We start from the raw sequence: 13,081 nt of genomic DNA, 5'->3' as shown, positions 1-13,081 counted from the left end.
ATCAACTCCAGCCTCTCCTAACAGCAGTGTTCCCCCTCCCACATGAATTCACCTGAAATAAACTGCTTGTGATGATTGATTTTATGATGTGAATATCAGCTAATGCCAAACATCTTTGACAGAATCAGTGGGTTTGTGTTCACTCATTCCAAACCCCAAAGTGCTGCTGTAGTTCTTCATGAACTGGATGTGGATGTGATTCAGCACCAACCCACTGGTTTTCAGCTTTTTGGGCTTTTTGTCTGCTTTTTTCGTGGTGTTGCCTCAAGATATGTGTCTACGTGCTGCTGTTACCCTGCCCTCAGCATCTCCAGCATCTGCCTTTGTTGTCCAGCTTGTTGTCATGATGCTTGATATAGCTCTCATCAGATGACTTCATTCTAAGATTTTTGGAGGTGGTTCAGAACATTGTTGCTCCTTTGTCTTTCAGGAGTTTAACCATTAAGAGGGCGCCATCTACTGATGTGAGTGGTAACTTTACAACCATAAACTGAAGCTGTGTTCCAGTTGCATACTATGTACTGATTCTATATAACATCAACAACTTTTTAGCACTGAACATGAAGCTGCATTTTCAGACTTAAACTAAAATGACACTCAGTAGAGTGCATAACTCCACCAAGGCCCAACAGTCCCCATTAATTCAAATAAAACATAAATACATCTGCAAGATCCATTTTTATTTGGATCCACATCAAATTTTACTCACTCATAAATACCAGCCACCTAAATATGCCTCATTTTTTGTCATCAGGATCCGTGTACTATGGCCTAAGAATTGAACGAAAATGTCGCCCTGTCTGTTAAAGAAAGTGAGAATCTGGATCTACTGGATCTACAGTATGCAACTGGCACACAGGTTGAGATCACATATATAATGTGACACCGTTAACCCTTCAGAGTGAGTAATGTGTTTACGGGTGATTTTCAGGGAGGTATGAAGAGTGGTTTGTTCAGCCCGTCTACAGCCTCCCTGCCAGCCTTCAGCTCTTTAACTCCTAACACAGAGGACAAAGACCTGACGCTCAGACCAAGCTGTACACTGGGCCCTGATGCTGCCATCACTGCTGACTCCACCTCCACTACAGGTACAACACACAGAACACTCCATCAGAGCTCACGCTTGTATCGACATGTCAGTGTTTCACTAACTTAAAAACAGATTTGGGGTTCGCTGGATGATGATGTTTATTTGACTTCATCAAAGTTGTATGTTGCCTGAAGCTCACAAGACTTACAAAGGTCCTATCTGTGAGTTAGGACAGAAACAATCCCTGTGTCTCCTGTGTTAAACAGTGCTGGCCAGGTGCTCAGCCACACAGGACATCAGACAGCGCTGCAGTAAGCCATGTCTGCCTATTGGGGACGCTGTAAAAGCGGAGAAGAGGAAGACTTCCCCTAAAAGAGAGACGCCACTATCCCCCGAGTGGAGCACACTGAGGAAAAATACTGAGGACTCTGTGAGTTCACACCTAAACATTGGTCTCTCACATGAGCAGCCATCATCAATGACCTTGTGTGATTTTCTAACCTAATAACTTCCTAATGAACAAATGTCTGTCTGGAAGATGACAAATCATGCAGCCAAACAAGATGTTGATTTGTAATGCATCTCATGTACAGTTTTTATCATCCCCTATGTTTTGTTATGTGTAACCTTTGACATTTCTAGAGGGCTGATTGTCATGGACTCCCTCCTACCCCTCAAGTCCATGTAAGTGTGAACTCTAACAGCATGAGACCTACAATAAAAGCTGACCAGTAGCCATATCCTGATGACTAACAAGAAGGCTTCCCTGCATGGCATGATACAAGCTGCACAGGAACAGTTTTTATGTGAAAATCCAGCTCGTGCTTTTTAGTTCTTCACCATTCCATCAAATGAAACTATCTTCCACGACATTCAGACTTACTGTATATATTTGGTCTTTGAAAACCTTTCTGCTTGCTGGTATTTGGAATCATCAATGTGCAAAGAAGTCTCGTGCAACTTAATATCGTAGAAACCATACATGCTGCTTTTGTTATGATGATATCACTCTAAAATTGAAGGGCTACTACTGCCGTGTCAGATAATCAATGATTCAGTTGCTGTGCTGGTTCTGTAGATGGGAGCCTGCTTCTCCAAAGTCTTCAACGGTTGTCCTCTTAAAATCCACTGTGCTGTCACCTGGATTTTACCCAAGACCAGAGGTAAGACAGCAATGTCTCTTAATGTCCTTAAAGCTGTCAGTCTGCCACTTAGTCTAAAAAGTAAACAAAATAAACTTACAAAATGTCGAGAGGAAATATTTGACACCTATTTTCCTTATTTTACAGAAACATACAACCGTAGTCTGTTTCAGGTTTCATCTTCATGGTGCCCCCCATAGTTTTGAAGCTACCTTCATAATCCAGCCATTTCTTACAAATGACACCTTTAAACTCTAATGGTTTTGGTTTTTGCTTCAAAAGGGAGTCAAGACAGCGTTGTGGTCTCTTTGTGTTATGATACAGGCATAATATTGCTTTAACCCTTTTAACGAAAACTTTTCCGACTTAGATCAGTACCTTATTCTTGGGGCAGAGGAGGGTATCTACACACTGAACCTTAATGAACTTCATGAAGATACACTAGAGAAGGTAAGAAAAACACTGATCCACACAATGCACTCCAAAGTGAAAATGTGACTTTTAGCAATAAAAGTCATCAGGCGTTGGCTGCGGTCGGCAAGATGTCATCGCAACAACTTGGATGCTGGCGAGCAGCTTTGGCCCCACTCAAGATGTGGTCCATCTTGGCCATGGTTTGTCACAACTCAGCACACTAAAACTGGTAATAGAAACGCAAATTGGCAACGAACAGTTTGACTGTGTGCAACCAAAAGTGCCAATGGAAAGGCCACACAAGAGGAACAGAAAAGGGGGAAGAGAAATTGAGGACGACACGCTACCAGGGTTCTTGACTGTTCTTAACCTCGAACAGGACTCACAAGGAAAACAAACAGAAGGGTAAAATCGTCCAGTGGCAGTAGGAAAGAAGTCAACCGCCTATTTTTAGCATGTTTACCCATGTGTTAAATAACCCACATAAAGATGCTGATTTTGGTGTAGGAGTGGTATTAGACATGGGGTGAGGAGGCTGGAGATCTGGCATGATGTCAGACAAGAACAACTGAAAACAGTTGAGTTGGTTCAGGTCTTTAATCAGGATGCCTCCTGCATCAAATCCAAACAAATCACCCAACCTGGAGAAATGAGCTGATCACCTTAGACAAAACCTGAAGAACAGTTGAGGTCTGCAGATGTGTTTAGTTGAATGACGGCATGTGGTAAATATGAACTCAAAGGAATTGTGTGATGTTGACCGACTGTTCCGTCTTTCCACAGATGCTCCCTCAGCGGTGTACATGGCTGTACGTTATGAACAATGTGCTGATGTCTGTATCAGGTAACACATCTCTCCACATGTTGGTTGTGTCAGAGAACACAGAGGGCTGTATATTGTCTGCTGCTCTAACAAAGTGTCCATCCTGCAGGGAAGTCCTCGCAGCTTTATTCCCACAGTCTGACGGCTCTGTTTGAACAGAGAGGACACGTGCAGAAGAAACACAGCAGTCTGTCACTCAGCACCAACCGCTTCACCGACAGGATCAACCCCCGGTAGGACAGGACATTAGTTACAGGAAGGTTGTCAGGAGGAGGAGTGGTACAATGGTGCTGCTATAATAATACTGTCATTCTTGATTCTACCACTGGGTGGCACCACAGCAAGACATTTTAATCTTACACAAAGTGTACCTTTAAATGGCTATGTTGTCAGTATGAAAGGTCTTCTTACTGAACTGTGTGCTCTCGCTCAATCCACAGAAAGTTTGCCATATCTGTGAAGATTCCTGACACTAAAGGCTGTAGGAGGTGTAGTGTAGGTAAGTGATGCAGATTTCACTCTACATGCTTTGTACATTTATTCAGTAACAACAACTACAGCCACCTGTCTTCTGTCTCCCAGCCAGGAACCCATATACAGACAGTACGTTTCTATGTGGGGCAGTTCCAACTGGCCTGGTTCTACTATTGTGGTATGAGCCTCTGCAGAAGTTCATGCATTTGAAGGTTTGTACAGACATGTTACACTGTAATGGTCTTCAGTGAAATATAGTGCCTTTTACATTTCTGTTGTTTTCTGGGTTTGTGTTAAAGACCCACTGTGGAGTGTTGGAGAAGAAATTTTATATTTACAATATGAAAGAGGTAATAATACAAACTTTTTTCATAAGTGAATAAACAAGCTGTTCTCAGAGGAAAATAAGGTCCCAGAATACTGTTTGAAGCTAGAAAGGTGGCAGGGTCCGCCACATATAAACAAAGTCAAACAGTATAAATTGTGTTGTCCTTTAAGGTCAGTTTGTGTATTCAGTTTATTCAGTCATGAAAACAAAGAGAGTTTGTTTATTTAGTTTGTTTAGGCAGAAAAAAATCTGCACCTTTAAATTTAGCCCAGGCTAACTTCAGTAAATCAGGCATATACTGTAAATTTAGGAAGTGTCATTAAGAAAGTTTAAATAAGTCTGAACACAGTTACACACAAACAAGCACATCCTTCCCTCCTGGTCAGATTAGTTCACAGACACAGTTCTTCCTCACTGCTGCACTGTGAACACGAGTCAATTTGCAGTAAATGTCACATTTAACACATTTTTACATGGGAGGCACCTTCTGCATACAACCTTGACACATCCTTAAACAGTTGTAAAAACCCTTTGTTCTTCTTATAAAAATTGCTTTAATAAAATCATGAAACCAACAAAGAAATCAGTCCACCAAAACCAAAAACATCACTTTTTTTTTCTGTGAATGTATGTTTGATGTCTCAGCATAGACTCAGTAGACTCATATGAAAGTAATCCCCCCTCAAGCATCATTTTTAAAATATTTTCTTAATATTTTGCTGCGTTCAAGACATTTCTGGATGTCAACCTTTAGGCAGTGGTGTGTAGCCCCCAGCCGATTACAGCACAAGGTGTGGATGAAAACAAATGACTAGGTTAGATTGCTGTCTCGTCTCTCTGCTCCATCTGTGGCGAGAGCTGCTGGTAAGTGTGTGTTGGCTGAGGACGGTGCAGAAACACATCCATGCAGAGCAGAGAGGCTGACAGCATGCAGCATCAAGTGCACACTTTGGCTGCACTCAGACAAAATCCAGAGGGTGTGTGGAGGTGTGGGTGTATTTATTTGTTCTTAAGAATATAATTGCTCTCTTTTACTGAGCCAGATTTTTAAGACACCCCTCTGGTCAGGTCAGTTTTATCTACATCAGATATTTTTGTGATTTTTGGGTTCTTTTTTTTATTTGTTAGAAAAAAATTAGGATTGAAATCCCTCATTTCTGATGGAGATTTTTGGCCTGTTTTCATTTAGGCACATATTGTAGCACAAGCTTGTGTGGTTGTGGTGGATCATTTCACATTGAGAGTCTGGTGAAAAGACTCTTGTGCCTAAAAGAGATCCGGTTGGTTTTAGGTGGTGTGTTTTCGGTGAGTTGTTTCAGAAATAATTCCTGGTGAATACTTGTTCTGTCAGGTCATTATTACAATGACGTCATGTCATTTTCATCTAAAAATGTCACTGTCTTTCTTCACAAACCTTGAATCAGTCTTTCTACCATGTAACCTGATATTTTCTCTCTGGTCTGCCATCTGTTTGACTTGCAGCACATAGCGATTAAGCTACCAGACTCTCTACCAATATTTGAGCTGCTGGTGTTGGTGACTGATGAGTTTCCCCAGCTGTGTGTTGGGGTGAGAGACTGTAGTAATGGGAAATGCTCAATCGGCCAACAGCTCAAGTTTGATATTATAGAGCTGAACAGCACGCCTATTTCAGCACCAGGTAGGTTGGACTGCTGTGTTTCTACACTTCCTGTTTGTAAAACTCCACTCAAAGCTTCCACTAAACCTTCTTCTCTGTCTCTCAGATGGCGGAGCGCTCAGGGCAGCGCAGGTAACCCAACTGGACAGAGACACTGTTCTCATCGCATTAGAAAGTAAGTCACTTCCGTCTCAACACATGGTCTAAATCTTCCAGCTATCTTTCATACTGATTCATAATATGCTGTGTTTCAATCTTGATGCTCATTGGACAGAAACTGTTAAGATTGTGAACCTCCGAGGGCTTCCTTCAAAGGAACTGGCTTCCGAAATGGTCTTTGACTTCACCATTGAAACTCTAGGTAGAAACAATCACAATCACATTAAACAAAGTAAATGACTCTTGATGTTTCTGCTGACAGTTGAGTGACATGACATGTTCTCACAGTCTGCTTACAGGACAGCGTGCTGGCTTTCTGGAAGCATGGCCTTAAAGGGAAGAGCTTTCATTCAGATGAGGTGATTAGCTACATGATCTGATGTCATGTGTTTGTATGTTGTCGTGGTGACATTCGCAGCATGTTTATAAAAAGGTGAATTTCATCTTTATGTGCAGGTAACACAAGAAATTACAGATGAGAGTCGAGTATTCCGAGTTTTGGGAACAAACAGGTATGTAAACACGAATCTGACAATATCAGTATCATTCACTGGTGTACAGTAGCACTAATAGCAGTAGTACTGGTAGAGTACAGTAAAATAAAGTAAAAATTAGAAATAAGCTAACATATAATAAAATAAAACAAAAAAGAGAGTAAGAAAACAACACTGCAGTAAATGAAGACAATAAATAGTCCCTCTGGTGGCAGTAAGCAGAACTTTCCCAGGCTAATCTTGGAGGTCACATGGATTTTGTCCCTTAACCATTCTGTGCTTTATAAACCAACATTATGGGTTTTTATTACAGCTTTGTGAGCTGTGCTCCAAGAATAGTTTTATGTTTAAATGTCCTTAGAATCCCATAACTGGGTAGAGCATAAGATAAATCATTAATTCTTAAGTTGTGTTTGATTCATGGGCCCTGGACGAGCTGTGAGGTTTTCCCCCTTTTCTTCTCGACATTTTACAGGGACATCATCCTTCAGAGCACACCAACAGATGACCCCTCAGCCCTGAGCAACCTGTACATCCTGACCGGACATGAGAGCAGCTACTGAAAGAGACAATTGTCAACTTCTTCAAACTCTGAAGAGAAGGTTGAAGATCTAAATCTATAACCTTGTAATGGAAATAATATCCTCCTTGAGTGAAGCTGTAGCAGACACCAGCACCAACCGATCACACCAACTCTCTGCTGTCAATGATAAATGTCCGTATTTGATTCAGTTGCCTGTCCAGACTCACACTGTAAGTTGTTGGGCAACACGTGTAAGAGAGAACTGAAAGTTTACTAAGTATGATTATAAGTCTTGGGTTTGCTAATTAAAGTATTTAAAAACAGTTAATCTTACAGGCCCAAAATAACTGTGTCACTGCTGCACAGAGACAGTTTTGTTCCTGCTGATTGAGAGGCCACAGATCTACTGCTGTCAGTATGGACCACAGACTGTAGAAATATGGACATAACATCTGTGACAGCGTACATAGGTTTCTGAACATTTGGTCAAATGAGAGGACACCTGGGAGGAACTGAGGAGGGACGGTCAAGCTGCAAACACCACAGCTGACTCCTGTCAACCAATCACATGAATAAACTTTAATATCCCCTTAAAAGGACAAAAATTCTCATAATTGCCACAAATACGCACAATTGAGGAAGTGGTAGAATTTAGGACTTCTTCAAAGGATTTCAGAGGAGTCTGACACTTTTGGAGCCAGCATCTAGTGACCATTGGTGGAACTGCAGTTTAAAGGGTAACTCCACCAGTTTTCCAAATTAAAGCATGTTTACAGGTCTTGGTACAGTACTACTGCATATGTGAAAAAAAAATAGTATAGAGCCTTTTTGTGCTTACAGAAGAAGCTGTATGTAATCTGATAAATTACCTCTGGTGATGTCACTCAGTGGCTAAGTTGCATTGTGGGCACCAGATTTTGAAAAGCAGTCCACTGGTCTAACATTACACTCCTCCAACACTGTCGAGTTCTTTATGGGCAGTTTAAAAACAAATGATCAAAACGGATGCAGCAGAAAGGAGATATCACCTTTCTTACCCCATGAATTCTTCTACCTTTTAAAAACCTGGTGCCTATATTACCTACAATACAACTTAGCCCCCAAGTGACATCACTGGAGGCAATTGATCAGATTACAACGGCTTCCTCTGGAGCCACAAAAGACTTTATACTACTTGTCATATACAGTAGTACTCTCCAAGATGTATAAATACACTTTAATGTGTCAAATTGGTGGAGTTACCCTTTAAGACAGCTGGACAGGGGTTTTGTGTTTTTTGGGAACTTCTCCACACAGTAATGCTGCATTCTCATCATGTCAGAGTTACCACTGTGATCCTGTATGTTGTTGTATGCTAACTCAAAAACTGATGGTGTTTAAATTCTATTACAGTACAGTAGTAGATACTCGTTTATATTAAAATATGGATAGAGATACACTGTCATGTTTGGGGTTTTTATGAGAACAGATGGAAGAACCACTATTCTAGAATATACATTTGCCTGTCTGTTCAAACCTAGTGTAGAAAGCAGACAGGGCTTCAGCTCTACATTGAAACAACATGTCAGTGATATTTAGATTGTCAGTTTGAATATTACAAAAAGTCTGTGTCAAGGTAACTGTTCTAATGTGTAGTACATGTAATTCTGAAAATCCCATGTAAAAATATTTTGAAGATTGTGAATGTGCTAGCATAGCTGCATTTACATTTACATTATTATTATTTACATTTTGTGCCCCCATGTTGAGAGGGCTGAGAAATCCTGTGTAAGTTTGTGAATATGAAGGGTCCCTCCATTGCTGTCAGTTATCCATTGGTGCCAAACACAGCTTTAACCTGTGACTCTATATCCATCCTTCACCTCCGTTTTTATTCATTCAACTTACACGTAGATTAAATTTACTTTTGATTACATGAGGTGCCATAGAAACTGAATACAATTAAACTGTACTTCTGCTTGTTCGACTAAAATGTAAATTCCACTACATTCGAGTTGTGTGTGTAATGATATTTATGGTATTTATGGAAAGGGAACTGTAAAAGTAACACTCACCTTTCCCTGAGAGATAGGCTACTTGAAAAGCATAATATGCATATAGCTAGACCTATATGTTTTTTAAAGATGATTTTGTTATTCTGTATAAATTTGATGTATATAACAATACAGTATGCTCATGATATTAAGGGGTTGTAATATGCGAAATAAAGATTTTAATTTTCTTTGAAGCTGAAGCTGATTTAGTGATTTTTCTTTATGCGAACAAAGATTCATATAAGAGAGGTTTGGTCAGAATAAAGCAGCCAGCAATTTATGTAAGTAGCCGCATTAACATGGTAAATTAATACTGATAATGATGTTCCTTAAACAAGTTACTGTACATGTGATATCAGACAAACTCAAATAATCTTTACTTTCAATTTCTTAACAGATGATGTAATATTTTCAGCATCCTGCTTTGACAAGTGCTTTAATTACACATTAGAATATCTCGATTATAAGACTTTTTCCTTGTACGTTTTTAATGCAGGATAATATGTACCCTATAATATTTGTTGTCAAGTCCACAAAAAATAAACAAGAAAAAAACCTATAAGTGTACATGAGGCCATAAACACAAGATTAAAAATCTGTCCTACTTTCAGAAAATACTTTGTTCTTTGCTTACATGACTGCAGCCTCATAGAGGCACAGAATTGCAAAAACTTTACAAGGTCCGGAGCTGGACTGCATCCCTATAACATGCCATGGATTATAAAATGATTATAAGATTATAAGATTAAGGGTCCAGAGTGAGCTCATGTCTAGAATCTACAGCTGCACCCATCATCTCTGTATGACAAGCATCAGTCTGACCCTAATGAATTTATAGATTTTATGTTTTTATCAGGAAAAAAAATGTGTTAGCCAAAAAGTGTTGTCAAATGCACTTTGGGTGAGTTTCACTTCAGGTTGACTTGTCACTGATTATAGGGATAGATTTTTCCAGAAGACGAACTGAAATATGGAACAATTATAACATTATTAGTTTCAATTTATTCTATTGTTTAATCTACACATCTTTGAAGATTCAAATCATTCAGCCTGGTAGTAACCAGGCTTTTGTTCCATCAATAGCCTGATTCAATGAATCAATTGATTAAGTAATGATAGGAAAATGGCATCAGTGGAGCCACTTCTCACCATGCAGCCACATCCTCATCCTTTGACTTATATAAATCTTAGTTTCGACGTCACAAGTTGAAAAACTTTAAACATTTCAAGTTCATATTAAATGCCATAAGTTAGTTTTTCAAAGATATAGGATAAGTAGGCTACTGTATATTATGCACGTGTGCTGTATGATTACAGTACTTACTTCCACTCAGTTGGTGGCGGTAAGGAAGTCTCTGGTAGCAGTGCTGGAGCGGGATAAGGAAGTAGAAGAGGCTATCGCGGTATCACGGGTGCAACAGCGCCATTTCACTTTTCATTCATCGGTATCGAGGCCTACGTCGTTTCATAGGTGGGTTAGAGCTATTTTAAGGTTAAAACGTACGTCAAGTGCATTTTCGGATGTCGGCGGTACGTCATTGTCATTGTAGCATTGTCCAAGATGTTCTCCGAGAGGACGTGGGCTGATACAGCGGGCGAACGATGTTGACTAGCTAATGTGTTAGCTGCATACGCCTCCATTAGCCAAACATTAAAACGCCATTACACGGACATATGGACAACATGGAAACATTAGGCTACACACTGCTCACTGATGTTTATAAATAATGAGCAAGCCGCTCAAACTGTAGCGTCAAGCTAGCTAGTATGCGAGTAAGTTATGTCACATACTCCGAATACACTGAGAACGTCAGTACTAGCAGGCTGGCTAGCCAGTTAGTACGGTATCTGATCTGACGAAAGGCTTGTCTGTGACTTGTTTAACTTACCTAGCTCTCCACGTTAGCAAACGTCACAAAGTGGTCAATGTGAAAACCACCGTTCAGTGTTTCTAAACTCAAGCGTTACTTAATCTTTGAGAGGAAATTATGTTTAATTCGTATTTTTGTTAACTTGAACCTGCAGAGCTAGTGAACAATTTAATGCATCGCTTTCAAGACAAATAGGCTGTTGTTAGCCTAAAGCTGCTGGTTGCGCCTCATGTTTGATTAGTTCACATCACTATTAACCTTATCATACAGGAGCTGTGGGTGAACGCATGTTTCACCCGTGTACACAAGCGTTTTCCTAGTTTTTGGTTTTCAACATTCAATGCTGCGTGATGTGTATATGCTAAGATAAGATTGTTTACATGGAAATGCAAATGAGTGCACCATACGGCACACACCTGAATGACAGCCTCATACACAGACCTTAAACTTGTGCAGTCCCATAAAACAGGCTTGCAAAAAATACTGCCTCCATGGACATTAATATATTCTGCTAAAACTGTTTTAAAGAGACATTAATCAAACTTTACAACTCCAGTTCTTAGGCTAAAGGTGCACTATGTAGTTTTTGAGAATACATTTTAATCTGAAGAGAAAGGTCTTCATTGACTGACTTTTACGTCTAAATAAACTAAATACTCTGTTTTTATGACTGAATAAACAAACTGACCTTAAAGGACAACACAATTTCATACTGTTTTACTTTTTTTATATGTGGCGGACCCTGCCACCTTTCTAGCTTCAAACAGTGTTCAGGGACCTTATTTTCCTCTGAGAACAGCTTGTTTATTCACTTATGGGGAAAATGCATATTTATGAGTTTGTATCATTGCATCATTGATATTCTAAGTGCTGTATGGTAGGCAACTGGACTTTCAGTTTCAGTTTCTTGAAAAGAAAGTTTTCAAAACTTTCAGTTTCTTGAAAAGAAAACTTTCTTTTCTTTCTTTCTTTCTTTCTTGAAAAGAAAACTTTCTTTTCAAGAAACTGAAACAAGTCCAGTTGCCTACGATACAGCACTTAGATTTACCAGGACCTAGATGACTGCAAACCTTCATCGACATCATTAATATTGTCAATATTAAAATTCTGAGTTTAAATTTCTTCTCCAAAACTACATAGTGTCTCTTTTTTAAACTTCTGCCTTTTTGCTTCTATGTTGATTCATTGACGGACAGTGGAGATGACCCTAACATCCCTTTCTAAGTAACCATTAGATATTGTTTGTGGTTTTACAGTAGTAAATGACTTATATTTCTAAATCCTCTAGGATACACAGAACATCATCATGGTGAAAATTTTTATTGGCAACCTTGCCTGCAACGCCACACCTGAGGAGCTGCGTGAACTGTTCGAGAAGTATGGCAAAGTCTCCGAATGTGACATTGTCAAAAACTATGGTTTTGTACACATGAACAACATGTCCGAGGCTGAGGAGGCCATCCAAAACCTCCACCAGCACCAGCTGCATGGCTGGCGCATGAATGTGGAGATGAGCAAAGGGAGGCCCAAGTCCACCACCAAGCTCCATGTCAGCAATCTCGGCGAAGGGGTCACCAGTGAGGTTCTGCGGGCCAAGTTTGATGACTTTGGCTCAGTGGTGGAATGTGATATAGTGAAGGACTACGCCTTTGTTCACATGGAGCGAATGGAGGATGCCATGGAGGCCATCGATAAGCTGGACAACACAGCCTTCAAAGGTGAACTCTCTGGCAAGATAGAGCTAGTTGTCTTTGCTGTTGATAGATACGAATTTGGATTCAGTTCTGTCGCCGTAGAGCTCAAGTCTCAATTAAAATCCACTAGCTGATATTCTTCCACAATAATGACGAAGTGGACTGAAAGTAATCACTTATAAGTTTGGCAATGTCCACTGTAAAACGAGTGGCAGTGTAACTGGTGAATTGGCACTGGCATAAAACCACCTGCACCTGGCGCGACAGGTCATTTCACTTCGCTCAGTGACTACTGGTCAAATATATTTAGCGTGTTTTATAATCGGTAGGAGCCTTTTCGTGTTACAACCCCACGGTCTCATGCGTGTCTTCTCTCTCCTTACAAGGCAAGCTGATGAGCGTACAGCTGTCCACCAGTCGGCTTCGCACTGCCCCGGGAATGGGAGATCATACCGGC

At 40.2% G+C, this 13,081-nt stretch overlaps 2 protein-coding genes across 4 annotated transcripts in view; both read left to right on the top strand.

Moving 5' to 3' along the window:
• The window catches only part of map4k2 (mitogen-activated protein kinase kinase kinase kinase 2), a 41,598-nt gene extending 32,345 nt beyond the window's left edge, over nt 1–9,253 (top strand). For both annotated transcript variants that reach the window (XM_073474952.1, XM_073474951.1), the window contains exons 17-32: nt 431–464; nt 932–1,088; nt 1,297–1,460; nt 1,673–1,714; nt 2,109–2,193; nt 2,543–2,622; nt 3,370–3,430; nt 3,519–3,642; nt 3,850–3,908; nt 3,992–4,095; nt 5,694–5,871; nt 5,957–6,025; nt 6,125–6,211; nt 6,298–6,368; nt 6,466–6,521; nt 6,979–9,253. In XM_073474952.1, the coding sequence (XP_073331053.1) occupies nt 431–464; nt 932–1,088; nt 1,297–1,460; nt 1,673–1,714; nt 2,109–2,193; nt 2,543–2,622; nt 3,370–3,430; nt 3,519–3,642; nt 3,850–3,908; nt 3,992–4,095; nt 5,694–5,871; nt 5,957–6,025; nt 6,125–6,211; nt 6,298–6,368; nt 6,466–6,521; nt 6,979–7,066 (1,459 nt within the window). In that variant the 3' untranslated portion in view covers nt 7,067–9,253. The remainder of the gene's footprint in view (nt 1–430; nt 465–931; nt 1,089–1,296; nt 1,461–1,672; nt 1,715–2,108; nt 2,194–2,542; nt 2,623–3,369; nt 3,431–3,518; nt 3,643–3,849; nt 3,909–3,991; nt 4,096–5,693; nt 5,872–5,956; nt 6,026–6,124; nt 6,212–6,297; nt 6,369–6,465; nt 6,522–6,978) is intronic.
• Nucleotides 9,254–10,446: 1,193 nt separating this feature from the next.
• LOC141004158 (RNA-binding protein 4.1-like) overlaps nt 10,447–13,081 on the top strand; it is a 4,921-nt gene continuing 2,286 nt past the window's right edge. The window contains exons 1-3 of one of the 2 annotated variants that reach the window (XM_073475658.1): nt 10,447–10,530; nt 12,219–12,648; nt 13,011–13,081. The exon at nt 13,011–13,081 is cut by the window's right edge and continues 690 nt beyond it. In XM_073475658.1, coding sequence (XP_073331759.1) covers nt 12,237–12,648; nt 13,011–13,081 — 483 coding nt within the window. In that variant the 5' untranslated portion in view covers nt 10,447–10,530; nt 12,219–12,236. The remainder of the gene's footprint in view (nt 10,531–12,218; nt 12,649–13,010) is intronic. The other variant, XM_073475657.1, reaches the window with a different exon arrangement.

Source organism: Pagrus major, chromosome 10, assembly GCF_040436345.1.
Source record: "Pagrus major chromosome 10, Pma_NU_1.0".
Lineage (NCBI taxonomy): Eukaryota > Metazoa > Chordata > Actinopteri > Spariformes > Sparidae > Pagrus > Pagrus major.
The sequence above is the reverse complement of the archived record's forward strand: the minus strand, read 5'-3'. Positions and strand labels throughout refer to the sequence as shown.